This window comes from Aplidium turbinatum, chromosome 8 (assembly GCF_918807975.1).
Source record: "Aplidium turbinatum chromosome 8, kaAplTurb1.1, whole genome shotgun sequence".
NCBI classification, from domain to species: domain Eukaryota; kingdom Metazoa; phylum Chordata; class Ascidiacea; order Aplousobranchia; family Polyclinidae; genus Aplidium; species Aplidium turbinatum.
This window is the reverse complement of record NC_137479.1, coordinates 33,049,515-33,064,874: the sequence shown is the minus strand read 5'-3', so window position 1 is coordinate 33,064,874 and position 15,360 is coordinate 33,049,515. Positions and strand designations below refer to the sequence as shown.

The 15,360-nt window shown below is 38.5% G+C and overlaps 1 protein-coding gene across 1 annotated transcript; it reads right to left on the bottom strand.

Moving 5' to 3' along the window:
* Nucleotides 1–205: 205 nt before the first annotated feature.
* LOC145776301 (metabotropic glutamate receptor 6-like) lies at nucleotides 206–14,968 on the bottom strand. The gene is made up of 5 exons (XM_082587703.1): nucleotides 14,843–14,968; nucleotides 13,835–13,917; nucleotides 1,735–1,868; nucleotides 613–680; nucleotides 206–396 (listed from the first exon to the last, which is right to left on the bottom strand). Exons 1-5 carry the CDS (start codon nucleotides 14,943–14,945, stop codon nucleotides 206–208), a joined length of 579 nt encoding a protein of 192 aa, XP_082443829.1. The 5' UTR covers nucleotides 14,946–14,968.
* Nucleotides 14,969–15,360: the final 392 nt, after the last annotated feature.

Sequence of the window (15,360 nt, the reverse complement as noted above, 5' to 3'; positions counted from 1 at the left end):
TTTTGGATATTTGGAATGATTTTGAGAAGTGTGGTGGGAATAAGAAGGTTAAGAAGCAGCACTTAGCGCCACTAATGGTGAAAAGGCATTTTGCTTATTTCAAGGAACCTCTACACATCTTTTGAAAATTTTCAATGGGTTTAGTCTGTCAGAATCAGACCCAATTAATTAATTAATTATAGTAATTCTAATTAACGAAATAGCTTCAAGAAAACAATATGCCACAATACTTTTTCGTTTGATTTAAGTCACTCTCATCAGCCAAATTTACATATCGTTTCTTTCCTCCATAATACTTCATCGAATTCAGTTTATTTCGTGGTGATGCTTTTTCTTGGGATACACCAGAAGATTCTCTAAGATTTTCCACACCTAGGAATTTTTCTTTGTCATAATCTGGTGTCACAAACACTGATACTTTAAAACTTTCTGGAGCCTGACCTGGCTACTAACCTAGCATATCTTCCAAGAGTTTGTCACACAATGAAGAAAACAATGCATTTTGTAAATAGTTTATGTAGGTAGACATAAATTGCTTAACCGCATACCTCGAGAGTCGAACCAGGGCCGCTTGATTTTGAAGCTGCTTCGTTTACGAAGTCACGCGCTAACCAACTGAGCTATCGAGGCGGGGATAGTTGTGGATATTGGGGGCTATTATTTCTGAACTAGTTAATGGCCTGCATTATGCAACATAATTATCACGACGGTTACAGATCAAATCTCTATATTTTTTCACAAACAATTCAACGGCCTCGTCTTCAATCGGCTCACCGTGGACCAAATTACAAAGCAGACAAGTTTGAAGCGGTAACATTGTGTAGCATTGCATACCATTGTTTTTGTATGTGTACTTATGTACAGCAGGTCGTTTGATCCAGCAACTTCGAGAAGGTTACGTAATGTTACAGAACCCATTGTTCTGTCAAGCTGCATTACACGTAAACACCTTTGTGTGTCATAAACCCTGCACTTGGCAAAACATGAGAAGCAAGCAAAAGAAGCTTCCAGATTCGCACGTAGGGTAGTATGTTCTAGAAATACGTCACGTAATACTAATTTGGCAATCAGAGATCCACTGATAAACATCCTTATGACGTCATGACAAACGACATTTAGCAATTGTGAAAAACAAAAGAATATTCCAGATTTGCATGTTACAGAATGATCTAGAAGTACGTTACATAATAAAGATTTTGTAATCAAAGGCCACTACAGGTCAGTAACCGATAATAACACATCGCATAAGAATTTCACAATCAAAACAGCACGATCGGCCAAGACACAAAGCGGCCCGTCGCATGACCTCGCACATTGATTGTGACAGCAATAGTGTATCCTAGAAAGACGTTATCAAATTTTGAAAGATATGCCAGGGGGTCAATTGAGGCTAACACGTCGACTCTCCCCCCATATTTGTGAGGGGAATTAATGACGGACGGGAGGGCATCGAAACGCTGGATACAACGGAGATGGAAGTCCTGAAATAAAAAAACTTGTGTGTTCCTCTGTAATGATTTCACCGGTTAAAAAACTTCACTGTAACCTACACAACTACTGTTATTTAAGAAGGTTTGAGCCGAAAATGTCCCATATTTCTTTTCGAATCAAAACCAATGCAGTAGTTGTGCCGATTTAATTAGTGCTGTGTTTATAGTTCCACAGATACACTAGCGTACAGTAAAAGTTCAACTAAATCGGTATTATATACAAACGGCTCTACTCTGATCTCACCCGCCTCGCTTTGCTAGCACTGACTGCGCTGTGTTCACTTCAGGCTTGAACAGAATAATATAGGATTTGTACCCAAACATAATCAAGAGTACTGCGCTAGCACTCAAGCTTGATGACATGGATAAAGTTGCCACCTACAAAAGAACGTTTGCCTAAATTATTAATCAATGTATCACATGCAACTTCATCAATGTATCATGTGCGACTTGATCAATGTATCACATGCGACTTGATCAATGTATCACATGCGACTTGATCAATGTATCACATATGACTTAATCAATGTACCACACATGACTTGATCAATGTATTACATGTGAAACTTGATTAATGTATAACATGCAACTTGATCAATGTATCACATGTGGCTTAATCAATGTATCACATATGACTTAATCAATGTATTACATGTGAAACATTGATTAATGTATAACATGCAACTTGATTAATGTATCATGTGCGACTTGTTCAATGTATCACATGCGGCTTGATCAATGTATCACATGCCACTTGATCAATGTGTCACATATGACTTGATCAATGTATCACATGCGACTTGATCAATGTATCACATGTGGCTTAATCAATGTATCACATGCCACTTGATCAATGTATCATATGCCACTTGATCAATGTATCACATGTGACTTGATCAATGTATCACATATAACTTGATCAATGTATCACATATGACTTGATCAATGTTTCACATGCGACTTGATCAATGTATGACATGTGACTTGATCAATGTTTCACATGCAAGTTGATCAATGTATCACATATGGCTTGATCAATGTATCACATGCGACTTGATCAAGTGGCATGTGACTTGATCAATGCATCACATGTGACTTGATCAATGTATTACATATGACTTGATCAATGTATTACATGTAACTTGATCAATGTATCACATGCCACTTGATCATGTGGCATGTGACTTGATCAATGTATCACATATGACTTGATCAATGTAGTACATGCGACTTGATCAATGTATCACATGTGGCTTAATCAATGTATCACATGCGACTTGATCAATGTATCACATGTGGCTTATACAATCTATCACATGCCACGTGATCAATGTATCACATGCCACTTGATCAATGTTTCACATATGACTTGATCAATGTATCACATGCGACTTAATCAATGTATCACATGCAACTTGATCAATGTATCACATATGATTTAATGAATGTATTACAAGTGAAAAATTGATTTATGTATCCCATGCAACTTGATCAATGTATCACATATGACTTGATCAATGTATTACATGTAAAACATTGATTAATGTATCACATGCAACTTGATTAATGTATCCCATGCAACTTGATCAATGTATCACATGCGCCTTGATCAATGTATCACATGCCACTTGATCAATGTGTCACATATGACTTGATCAATGTATCCCATGCGACTTGATCAATGTATCACATGTAGTTTAATCAATGTATCACATGCCACTTGATCAATATGTCACATATGACTTGATCAATGTATCACATGCGACTTGATCAATGTATCACATGTGGTTTAATCAATGCATCACATGCCACTTGATCAATATGTCACATATGACTTGATCAATGTATCACATGCGACCTGATCAATGTATCACATGTGGTTTAATCAATGTATCACATGCCACTTGATCAATATGTCACATATGACTTGATCAATGTATCACATGCGACTTGATCAATGTATCACATGTTGTTTAATCAATGTATTGCATGCCACTTAATCAATGTATCACATGTCACTTGATCAATATGTCACATGTGATTTGATCAATGTATTACATGTAGGAATGGTTAAAAACGTTTATCCTTTTTTTTTTCGTTTTTTATTCTCTTTCCAATCTTTTTATACGTATTTTCAAGTAATAATAATTGTATTTATTTGTGGTATGAAAGAACTGCAAAAGAAAGTGGTGAATTATAGCTGTTGAATAACTTATTATAAATCAGCTTGATGCACTTTCGACTAAGTTCTGTAAGTCTGAAGTGTGGTCGCATGCTCAGCAGATTGATATTAATGAACCATATAACTTCAAGTTCTACCAATGATGAGGATGAAGCCTATTCGGCAGACTTGGACAACTAGATAATTGTAGTTGTCTAATTCGATGAATTAGAGCAAAACGTTAGTAATTCTAATCTAATTTGGTAAAAACTTGTTTACTCTAATTCTAGTTCTAATCTAATCTCCATTTTTGCTAAAAAATCTAGTTTTTCCAACACTGTTTTTCAGCAAATGAAAGGAAACTTCATACAAAGAAAATGCAATAAAACGATCAAGATCAAAGTGTCATACTGTCATTCCATCGCTTAAGTAGCGAAGTCATTCAAATATCGATCAACTCATCAATTCATCTATATCACAATGTCTAATATGACGTAATTAGTTTTGGTGCAGTAATGGGGGAATGACACTTTGATCTAGAGTTGCCCATGAGTTGCCATATTAACGTTTTTATCCAAATCAAAAAGATATGCTATGATTGCGTCAAGCTAATTCTAATCTAGTTTAAATTATACTCTAGTTTGCGAAAACTTAGCTAGCTCTAATTTTAAGCCTAGTCTAACTTGTATAAATTAGAATAGCTGTAATAATTCTAATCGAATTTCAAAAAGCTAAAAAAATTCTAGTTGTTCATGTCTGCTATTCGGTACCAGCGGCAACTATGATAACAGTCTACATTCTTTTTTGCTTGTCTTAATTTCTTTGATTAGTTTGTTTGTTTATATTATTACTGTCATTTCCTTTATTGCATCGTTCATATAGCCTATTTCATAGCCTATTATAATGAGCATTATATGGAGTACAACATTTAAATTCTAATTAGTGAATTTACAATCTAGTCGACTGATACAAGTTAACTTATCGAAAAAAAAGTGGACAGTACCACGCTAAATTGACAAATTCAATTTTTTTCAATTTTAGTGCAATAAACTTGAATTAGCCAATGTAGTGTGATACCCCTATATATTTTTGGGTTATTCCTACTTTATCACTCTAGGTATCCTTTAGGATCATTGCTAAAATAAAAAGAAGATATTAAAGTAACAAAGTTGTTTTTTGGTAACATATCGATGTCTTGAATATTTCAGAATAAATACTTTAGAGAATCAAAACTACTAATTTTGTTCCAAATTGAAATTTTAGACAGATGGTTGGTGCAAAATAAACGATTGTTTTTTTAAAAACATTTTTTGTTCAAAAAAAAGGAGAAACAAAAAACACACATCTTCAATCACATGGCATTTCATCAGTGCGTCACATGTCACTTGATCAATGCATCACATGCAACTTGATCAATGCATCACATGTGACTTGATCAATGTATCACATGCGACTTGATCAATGTATCACATGCGACTTGAACAATGCATGACATGTAACTTGGTTCAAGTATCACATGCGACTTGATTGATGCATCACATGCGACTTCATCAATGCATGACATGTAACTTGGTTTAAGTATCACATGCGACTTGATCGATGCATCACATGCGACTTCATCAATGCATGACATGTAACTTGGTTTAAGTATCACATGCGACTTGATCGATGCATCACATGCGACTTCATCAATGTATCACATGCGACTTGATCAACGTATCACATGCGACCTGATCAATGTATCACATGTAACTTAATCAATGTATCACATGTGACTTGATCAATTTATCACATGTAACTTGATCAATGTATCACATGTGACTTGATCAATGCATCACATGTAACTTGATCAATGTATCACATGTAACTTGATCAATGTATCACATGCGACTTGATCATGGTATCACATGTAACTTGATCAATGTATAACATGTGACTTGATTCAAGTATCGCATGTGACTTGATTCATGCATCACATGCCACTTGTTCAATGTATTACATGCAGCTTGATCAATGTATCACATGCCACTTGATCGATGTATTACATGCGACTTGATCAATGTATCTCATGTGACTTGATCAATGTATCACATGCAGCTTGATCAATTTATCACATGCCACGTGATCAATGTTTCACATGTGACTTGATTCATGCATCACATGCCACTTGATCAATGCATCACATGCAACTTGATCAATGCATCACATGTGACTTGATCAATGTATCACATGCGATTTGATCAATGTATCACATGCAACTTGATCAATGCATGACATGTAACTTGGTTCAAGTATCACATGCGACTTGATCGATGCATCACATGCGACTTCATCAATGCATGACATGTAACTTGGTTTAAGTATCACATGCGACTTGATCGATGCATCACATGCGACTTCATCAATGCATGACATGTAACTTGGTTTAAGTATCACATGCGACTTGATCGATGCATCACATGCGACTTCATCAATGTATCACATGCGACTTGATCAATGTATCACATGCGACTTGATCAATGTATCACATGTAACTTAATCAATGTATCACATGTGACTTGATCAATGTATCACATGTAACTTGATCAATGTATCACATGTGACTTGATCAATGTATCACATGTAACTTGATCAATGTATCACATGTGACTTGATCAATGTATCACATGCGACTTGATCAATGTATCACATGTAACTTGATCAGTGTATCACATGTGACTTGATCAATGTATCGCATGTGACTTGATTCATGCATCACATGCCACTTGATCAATGTATTACATGCAGCTTGATCAATGTATTACATGCCACTTGATCGATGTATTACATGCGACTTGATCAATGTATCTCATGTGACTTGATCAATGTATTACATGCAGCTTGATCAATTTATCACATGCCACTTGATCAATGTTTCACATGTGACTTGATTCATGCATCACATGCCACTTGATTAATGCATCACATGTAACTAGATTTAAGTATCACATGTGACTTGATCAATGTATCTCATGCGACTTCATCAATGCATCTCATATCTACTTGATTCATGGATCACATGCAGACTTGGCCAATAGATAATTCTAGTTGTCTAATTCGATAAATTAGAGCGAAATGTCGGTTATTCTAATTCTAATTGTAGTTCTCATCCAATCTTCAGTTTTGATAAAAGTTTTAGTTTGTCCAACAGTATTTTTTGGCAATGGAAGGATACTGCGCTCTTATCAACGTTATAGAAAGAAAATGCAATAAAACGATCAAGATCAAAGTGTCATGCTATCCTTTGAGCAGCAAAGTTATGAAAAATTTGATTAATTCATCAACCTACTGACGTTACAATGTGTATCATAACGTGAGTGGTTTTGGCGCTATGATGGTGGAATGACACTTTGATCCCGAGTTGCCACATTCGCGTTTTTATCTAACCATGGCTACCTAAAGATACGGCCTGATTTGTCACATTTTGCAGAAATTTCCAGATTTTGCTAACTTTGGGCAAATGTTTAAATAAATTTTTCTAAAAATTATATTTTACGCTTTCTTTACTGCTTTCTCCAGATGACACATTCGGTTTTAACATCCTCAAATGTTGAAAAACAAAGAAATTTTGATTTCGAAGGTTTTAGTCAGACTTTTAATTTTTCAATGACAGTCTGATTCAGCGTTTTTCAACTTACTTTTTCTCATTTTCTTTTGCTTCCACAAGGCAACAAAAAGCTTTTATATCATTAGGAGACAGCAAAAAGTAAAAAAATCTCAGAAAATGTCAGTCAAACACCAGCAGTAGCTGTAATCAAAATCTGCAAACTGTGACAAATCAGGCCACATCTCGAGGTGGCCATGATTCAACTAAAAAAAGATATGTAACAACTGCGTCCAATTAATTCTAATCTAGTTTAAATTCTACTCTAATTTGTGAAAACTTGGTTATCTCTAATTCTAATCCTAGTCTAATTTGCAAAAGCTTAAATTACTCCAATTATATTTCTATATTAATTTTGAAAGGCTACAAAAATTCTAGTTATCCAAGTCTGATCACATGCGACTTGATCAATGCAGCACATGCGACTTGATCAATGTATCACATGCAGCTTGATCAATGTATCACACGTGACTTAATTCATGTATCACATGTGACTAGTGTTCCTTCTAAGAGAATTTTTTCGCTGAACAAATATTTGATTTAGTGAGCATGAGCATTTTTAATGCTGAGTTAAAATGAATTACCAACTTTGAGAACCGAGTTTGGGAACCACTGGTCTAAAAGAAGTTTAATAAAAAGCAAACAAATTGTGTTTGTGTTTGTTTGTGAAGCAAAGACAAAGGATTGTGATGTAATAAAAGGGTACTGTATGCTCATGTGCATCAGCACATAGTAGAAATGCGATAAGCGCAAAAGCGTTCTGTACAAAAATAATGTTGAAGATCATTTTACTTTTAAATTTGGAGATTGCAAGTGCGCAAGAATGAGATTTTACTGCGCTAATAGTCTGGTGGAACTGCGCATTTGCTCAGTTGGGCACCTTAGAGGAAACACTGCATGTAATTTGATCAATGCCTCACATGCGACTTGATTCAAGTATCATATGCGACTTGATTAATGTATCACGTGCGACTTGATCAATGCATCATATGCGACTTGATCCAAGTATCGCAAGTAACTTGATTCATGTATCATATGCGACTTGATCAATGTATCGTGTGCGACTTCATCAATGCATCACATGCGACTTGATTCAAGTATCGCAAGTAACTTGATTCATGTACCATATGCGACTTGATCAATGTATCATGTGCGACTTCATCAATGCATCACATGCGACTTGATTCAAGTATCGCAAGTAACTAGATTCAAGTATTGCAAGTAACTTGATTCATGTGTCATATGCGACTCTTGATCAATGTATCATGTGCGACTTCATCAATGCATCATATGCGACTTGATTCAAGTATCGCAAGTAACTTGATTCATGTATCATATGCGACTTGATCAATGTATCGTGTGCGACTTCACCAATGTATCATATGCGACTTGATCAATGCATCATGTGCGACTTCATCAATGCATGACATGCGACTTGATCAATGCATCATGTGCGACTTGATTCAAGTATCGCAAGTAACTTGATTCATGTACCATATGCAACTTGATCAATGTATCATGTGCGACTTCATCCATGCATCACATGCGACTTGATTCAAGTATCGCAAGTAACTTGATTCAAGTATCGCAAGTAACTTGATTCATGTATCATGTGCGACTTCATCAATGTATCACAGGCAGCTTGATACATTTATCTCATGTGACTTGATCAATGCATCACATGCAACTTGATCAATGTATGACATGCAGCTTGATCAATTCATCTCATATGACTTGATCAATGTATCACATGCAGATTCATCAATGCATCTCATATGATTTGATCAATTTATCACGTGCGACTTGATCAATTCATCTCATGTGACTTCATCGATGCATCAAGGCTCGAGTTGTCAACCTCCTAGTGGTGAGCCCTGGTAATTGATTCTTGCAATCAAGCGAATGACAACAAATCGAGACAGCAATTGTAGCTCACAGAGCTCCATGCAACTCCATCCTGTACAGAGTGATGTCGACCCAGAGCATGCGCCCTTCATGTCTAATAGCTGTTCAGGGCGGGCAACTTCGGTTGTCGTATGGGAAGGCATCACTTTGCTGCAGTTGAATGTGGAAGGCCTGACCAAGTCTAAAATCGACATCTTAGAACAAATAGTGAAGGCCAACCAAGTAACGGCTATTCTTCTACAGGAGACACACGCCACCAACAGTGCCGTTCTGAAAATTCACGGATACACATTGGCTGCACAAACTTGTAGTAACATCCACGGTATTGCCACTTTTGTAAAAGATTCTATAAAATGGAAACCAGTGTCCTCCTCCCACCCTAGTTCTGCATTGGAATGGTCAGAAACGGAAATCAATGGTACAACTGTAATTAATCTGTACAAACCACCTCTCGCTAAACTTCAGCAAACCTCTCTTCCCATGTTTCTGGCGCCATGCATATATGCTGGAGATTTTAATTGTCACAGTACCACTTGGGGCTATCAACACTCAAACCAAGACGGATTAGCTTTAGAATCCTGGGCATCAACCTGCGGTGTTCAGTTACTGTTTGACCCAAAACAGCCTAACAGCTTCCGCTCCGGAAGGTGGAGCACTACAACTAACCCTGATCTGGCCTTTGTCAATCTAGCTGGCCCAATACCACAGCGAATGATCCTCGACCCATTTCAAAATCACAACACCGGCCATCACTGATTACCCTAGCAAACCCCATCGCACCCGTCCCTACAAATCCAACAGTTAAAAGGTGGAACTTTCAAAAGGCAAATTGGGAAAAGTTTACACAACAGGTTGATAAAGAGATAAAGAAACTTCCTCAACCCGCCTCTGCCGACATCAACGCATCCTACCGAACCCTTTGCAATATCTTCTCTCGGGTAGCTAAGAAGACAGTCCCTCGTGGCGTTCGTCACAAATTCATTCCCACTTGGGACAAGGAATGTGACTTACACTACAATGCCTTTTTGAGCGCTGACTCAAATGAAGATGCTACAGTCAGTGCCTCAGACCTGATGAACTGTCTTGATAAAAAGCAATTAAAGCGTTGGCAGGATACAGTTCAATCAATCGATTTTACTCACTCCAGCAGGAAGGCATGGAAGATGTTCAACCGTCTCACTGGCCGCAGTTCAAAACCATTTAAACCCTGCCCTGTATCAGCCAACAGCATTGCCCACCAACTTCTAGCTAATGGAAAATTCCCTGGTGCTGACAAGAAACACGAACTTAAAGTAAAACAGGAGTGTAGCAGACTTTGGAGTGCCCCGAGTGTTGATGGCGTTTTGTCAGCTCCTTTTTCTACCCAAGAGCTGCAAACGGCGATCCAACAACTGAAATGTGGCAAAGCTCAAGGACCCGATCACATACCACCAGAGTTTTTAAAACACTGCGCCCTACATGTCTTTCCTGGCTTAAAGACTTTTATTCAATCTGTCTCAACCGCAACACAATTCCTAAGATATGGCGGAAGACCAGCGTGATTGCCCTACCCAAACCGAAAAAACCGTTGGAGGACCCCAAGAGCTATCGTCCTATTTCTCTGTGTCCCCTACAAGATTCTTGAGCGGCTCATTATGACACGCCTTGAACCAGTCATTGATCCGCAACTTCCCGCAGAACAAGCTGGCTTCCGCCATGGGCGTTGTACAACCGACGAAACAATTAAATTGACCAATGACATAGAGGATAGTTTCTAGAGGAGAAATAAAGCCGGTGTCATATTAGTAGACTTAACGGCTGCTTACGACACAGTGTGGCACCAAGGCTTAGTGCTTAAACTCCTACAAAAAATTCCTGACAAACAACTTGTTCGCTGTCTCGCTAACATTATAGCAAACCGTTCATTTGTGTTGAAAATTAGCGACGGACAACCCAGCCGCCCCCGTCGTCTAAGGAATGGAGTTCCACAAGGATCTTGCTTAGCACCCATGTTATTCAATATTTATATTAGCGACATTCCCCAGACAAAGTCCACACAGTACAGCTATGCAGACGATTTGGCCCTACTATATACAAACAAAAATTGGACTAAGGTAGAGGATGTCCTCACCGAGGATGTGAAGCTGATCTCACAATACCTAAAGGACTGGAGACTAAAACTAAGCACAGATAAAACCACCATCACACCTTTCCACCTCAACAACAAGGAAGCTGGCCGCCAGTTACGAGTCCCCCTAGATGGAACCCTTATCCGACATGACCCCTGCCCTACATATCTGGGAGTGACCTTGGATCGGCAACTCACGTATAAAAAGCACTGTGACTCAGTTCGTGCCAAAGCATCAGCAAGAAACAACCTTCTCAGATGTCTAGTTGGGTCGACTTGGGGATCCAAAATCCCAACACTGCGCACTAGTGCCCTAGCGCTTGTGTACAGTGCTGCCGAATATGCTTCTCCAGTCTGGTGCCGCAGCACACATGCAGGAAAAGTAGATATCGCCCTTAATGACACCATGTGCATAATCACTGGATGCCTGTGTCCAACTCCTACAGACTTACTACCAGTGCTTTCAGGCATCGCCCCACCAAAACTACGCAGAGAGAATTCTACCATACGGCTCGCATTAAAGGCAGAGGTCAATGATCGCCATCTCCTCCACAATGTAGTCCTTGACGCACAACAGCTCACACGTCAACGCCTGCCTTCCAGGCGCCCTTTTTCTCGACACATTGTGGCGCTTCATGAAGGTCACTTCGACCTGATGAAGTCATGGAGAGACCGCTGGGAAGCCATCTCACGGCCCAACCAGTTCCAAGTCACACCAGACACTACGGTACCACCTGGCTCAGACCTGCCAAGAAAAGAATGGGTAACTCTGAATCGTCTCCGTACTGGTGTTGGTCGCTTCAAGCACAATATGTTTACCTGGGGATTGTGTGACTCACCAGCCTGTGTTTGTGGTGACTGTCAAACAGCACAGCAAATCATAGGTAGGCACTTTAACATGCAGATATCCAATCCAGCACGAACCAATCAGAAGCTACGCTGTTCATGACGTCATCAAGGTTGCGTTGAGAAAGAACAAAGGAAAAACGCAAATTCTAGCTAAATTAAGTCATCGCTTTGCCATCGGTTGGCTTGGCGCAGAGGGTTAGGGCGGTGGTAGGCTAGTCATTTCATTGACGTGGGTTTGATTCTTACCACTGCTATAGCTCTTTTTTCTTCTGTAATTACCGAACAAAGTTCAAAGTAATAATCAAGTCTCTGGCTGAATGCTGGAATGGTCACAATTGGACAGACAACGTAACATCTGGTTGGTTCGTGGTGGATTGGATAACTGCATGTTAAAGTGCCTACCCACATCATAAATCACTGTCCAGTGTTTCGACCTGAAGAACATGTGAATCTCATAGACCCTGATATGAAGACACTGCTCTGGTTGCAACAATTGGGAGATGTTACCTTAATTGCTGCCTCATAAGCAAGAAGAAGAGAAGGTGCATCACAGTAACGTAACTTGATTTAAGTATCACATGTAACTTTATCAATGCATCACATGCGACTTGATCAATGCATCACATGCAACTTGATTAATGTATTGCATGCAGCTTAATCAATGCATCATATGCGACTTTATCAATGTATTACATGCGACTTTATCAATGTATCATATGCGACTTTATCAATGTATCACATGTGACTTGATCAACGTATCACATGTAACTTGATTCATGCATCACATGCCACTTAATCAATGCATATCACGTGACTTGATCAATGTATCACATATAACTTGATTCATGTATCATATGCGACTTGATCAATGTATCACATGCAGCTTGATCAATTTATCACATGTAACTTGATCAATGTTTCACATGTGACTTGATTCATGCATCACACGTAACTTGATTCATGCATCATATGCGACTTGATCAATGCTTTACATGCCACTTGATCAATGCATCACATGCAACTTGATCAATGCATCACATGCGACTTGATCAATGTATCACATGCGACTTGATCAATGTATCACATGCGACTTGATCAATGTATCACATGCGACTTGATCAATGCATCACATGCAACTTGATTAATATATTGCATGCAGCTTAATCAATGCATCATATGCGACTTTATCGATCTATTACATGCGACTTTATCAATGTATCATATGCGACGTTATCAATGTATCACATGTGACTTGATCAACGTATCACATGTAACTTGATTCATGCATCACATGCCACTTAATCAATGCATATCACGTGACTTGATCAATGTATCACATGTAACTTGATTCATGTATCATATGCGACTTGATCAATGTATCACATGCAGCTTGATCAATTTATCACATGTCACTTGATCACATGTCGACTTGATTCACATGTAACTTGATTCATGCATCACACGTAACTTGATTCATGCATCATATGCGACTTGATCAATGCATCACATGTGACTTGATCAATGTATCACATGCCACTTGATCAATGTATCACATGTAACTTGATTCAAGTATCACATGCGACTTGATCAATGTATCACATGCAACTTAATCAATCTATCACAGTCATGTAATTTTCAACAACTGCAGCAGATAAAGACCTAAGGGTTTTGTTTCTTACTTTAAGTGGAATCACCGACTTGTTTGCAATGAAGACCGAGAGGAACGAAATCCAAATGGTGCATGTCACGTACATAGTAAAGCCTGAAGAAAGCACCCATTCTTAGTCGGAACAAATTGTTCTCGAAAATACGTATTTCGATGATTCAAAAATAGTAATCTATTGATATAAATGCAAAGTTTTAAAGAAAACTCGTCCGCTCCAATAGCTCAATTGGTTAGCGCGTGACTTCGTGAAGAATAAGCTTCAAGATCAAGCGGCGCTGGATCGACTCTCAGGGTGTGTGCTTGAGCAACGCATTATAAGGTCTGCTCTTCATTTAGTGACACCTAATGGATGGAATAATTCCCTGGCAACACTTCAGCAATTGGAAACTTCACTCTGTCAATCTCAGTAACCGGCCCTGCGTCAAAAGTCTCCACTGTACAAGTAGGTTACCCCTTAAATATTGTGTGAAGTTTGAGTGTAACGTACAAATAATTGCAAAGTATTGTAACGTACAATCTCGGTAACCGGCCCTGCGTCAAAAGCCCCTACAAGCATACGAAACTACCAGGAATAACCTGTCAAGGCTTTGTAACTCTGAGGATAAAGATTCAAAGCCAACCAAACTAAGCCAACATTTATACTAAATTTTGTACTGAATGCATTCTATACTTTGTATTTCAAATTTAGTCACTTTGTGACATTGTGGCAGACATTTAAAATGATATCATTGAAGGCGGTTAACAAATAGATAGGCTTGGGAAGTATCACACTGAAGTAGCGTATGACGCCAATAATGCGTTAGCCTGTATGTCTTTAGCTGCCATGACTAAAATTAATGGGTTTAACACCCCAAAGGGTGTATGTTGGCTTGTAAGGCGGCCTTCAAGATCTTTATCAAAAGTTTATTTTCGTATGCTAACGAAATCGAAAGCCTGAATCATACCTATGTGGCATATTAATCATTTCATGGTCTTAATGTTCTCACTGATGTGAAAACAATTGTACAAGTGATTGTCTCACCTATGTGTTTCGCCTCATTGAAACAAGATGGGATGTTTCTATTGACAGTTGCAAAGAGAGTGCAGACAAGGATGAGGAGGAAAGGATAGGCAAGTCCAACCATCACCTCGAGGTCTTCAATGTCTTCACAAGTTTCAAAGCCTTCCAACTCCGAATACACGATTTCAGACCTTGGAATACTCAAACCAAACCAAAGTGCTAAAGCGAGTACTTGTACGAAGGTAACCACACCAGCAAAGAAAACTTGGTAATGTGGCATCAAGAGCAGCTTCAACTGCAAAGCGAACACTGTGTTAGTCAGCCTGCTCCAGCAAAGATTGTGGAGCAAGTCTCTGCAGATCGTCAGTCTAAGGAATCATAGTCGTTAATTCAGTTAAAATTCCAATTTGTTCTTTATCAGTTGTGCAGCACAAATTTTTGTTTTGTATGTCACTTCAATGTATCAAGTCAGCACATCATTCAGTTGTTTTACATCAAGACAAATTAAATGTTTCAAGTTACATCACTGAAACCCAAGT

Excerpts from the sequence above, each read along its gene's own strand:
- LOC145776301 (XM_082587703.1), bottom strand. The coding sequence starts at position 14,945 with ATGGTTGGACTTGCCTATCCTTTCCTCCTCATCCTTGTCTGCACTCTC. Across the intron at positions 1,869-13,834 it reads AGTCGGTGATTCCACTTAAA|GTGGCAACTTTATCCATGTC; the intron begins GTAAGAAACAAA and ends GTTCTTTTGTAG. Across the intron at positions 681-1,734 it reads GTGCTAGCAAAGCGAGGCGG|GCCATTAACTAGTTCAGAAA; the intron begins GTGAGATCAGAG and ends TGCATAATGCAG.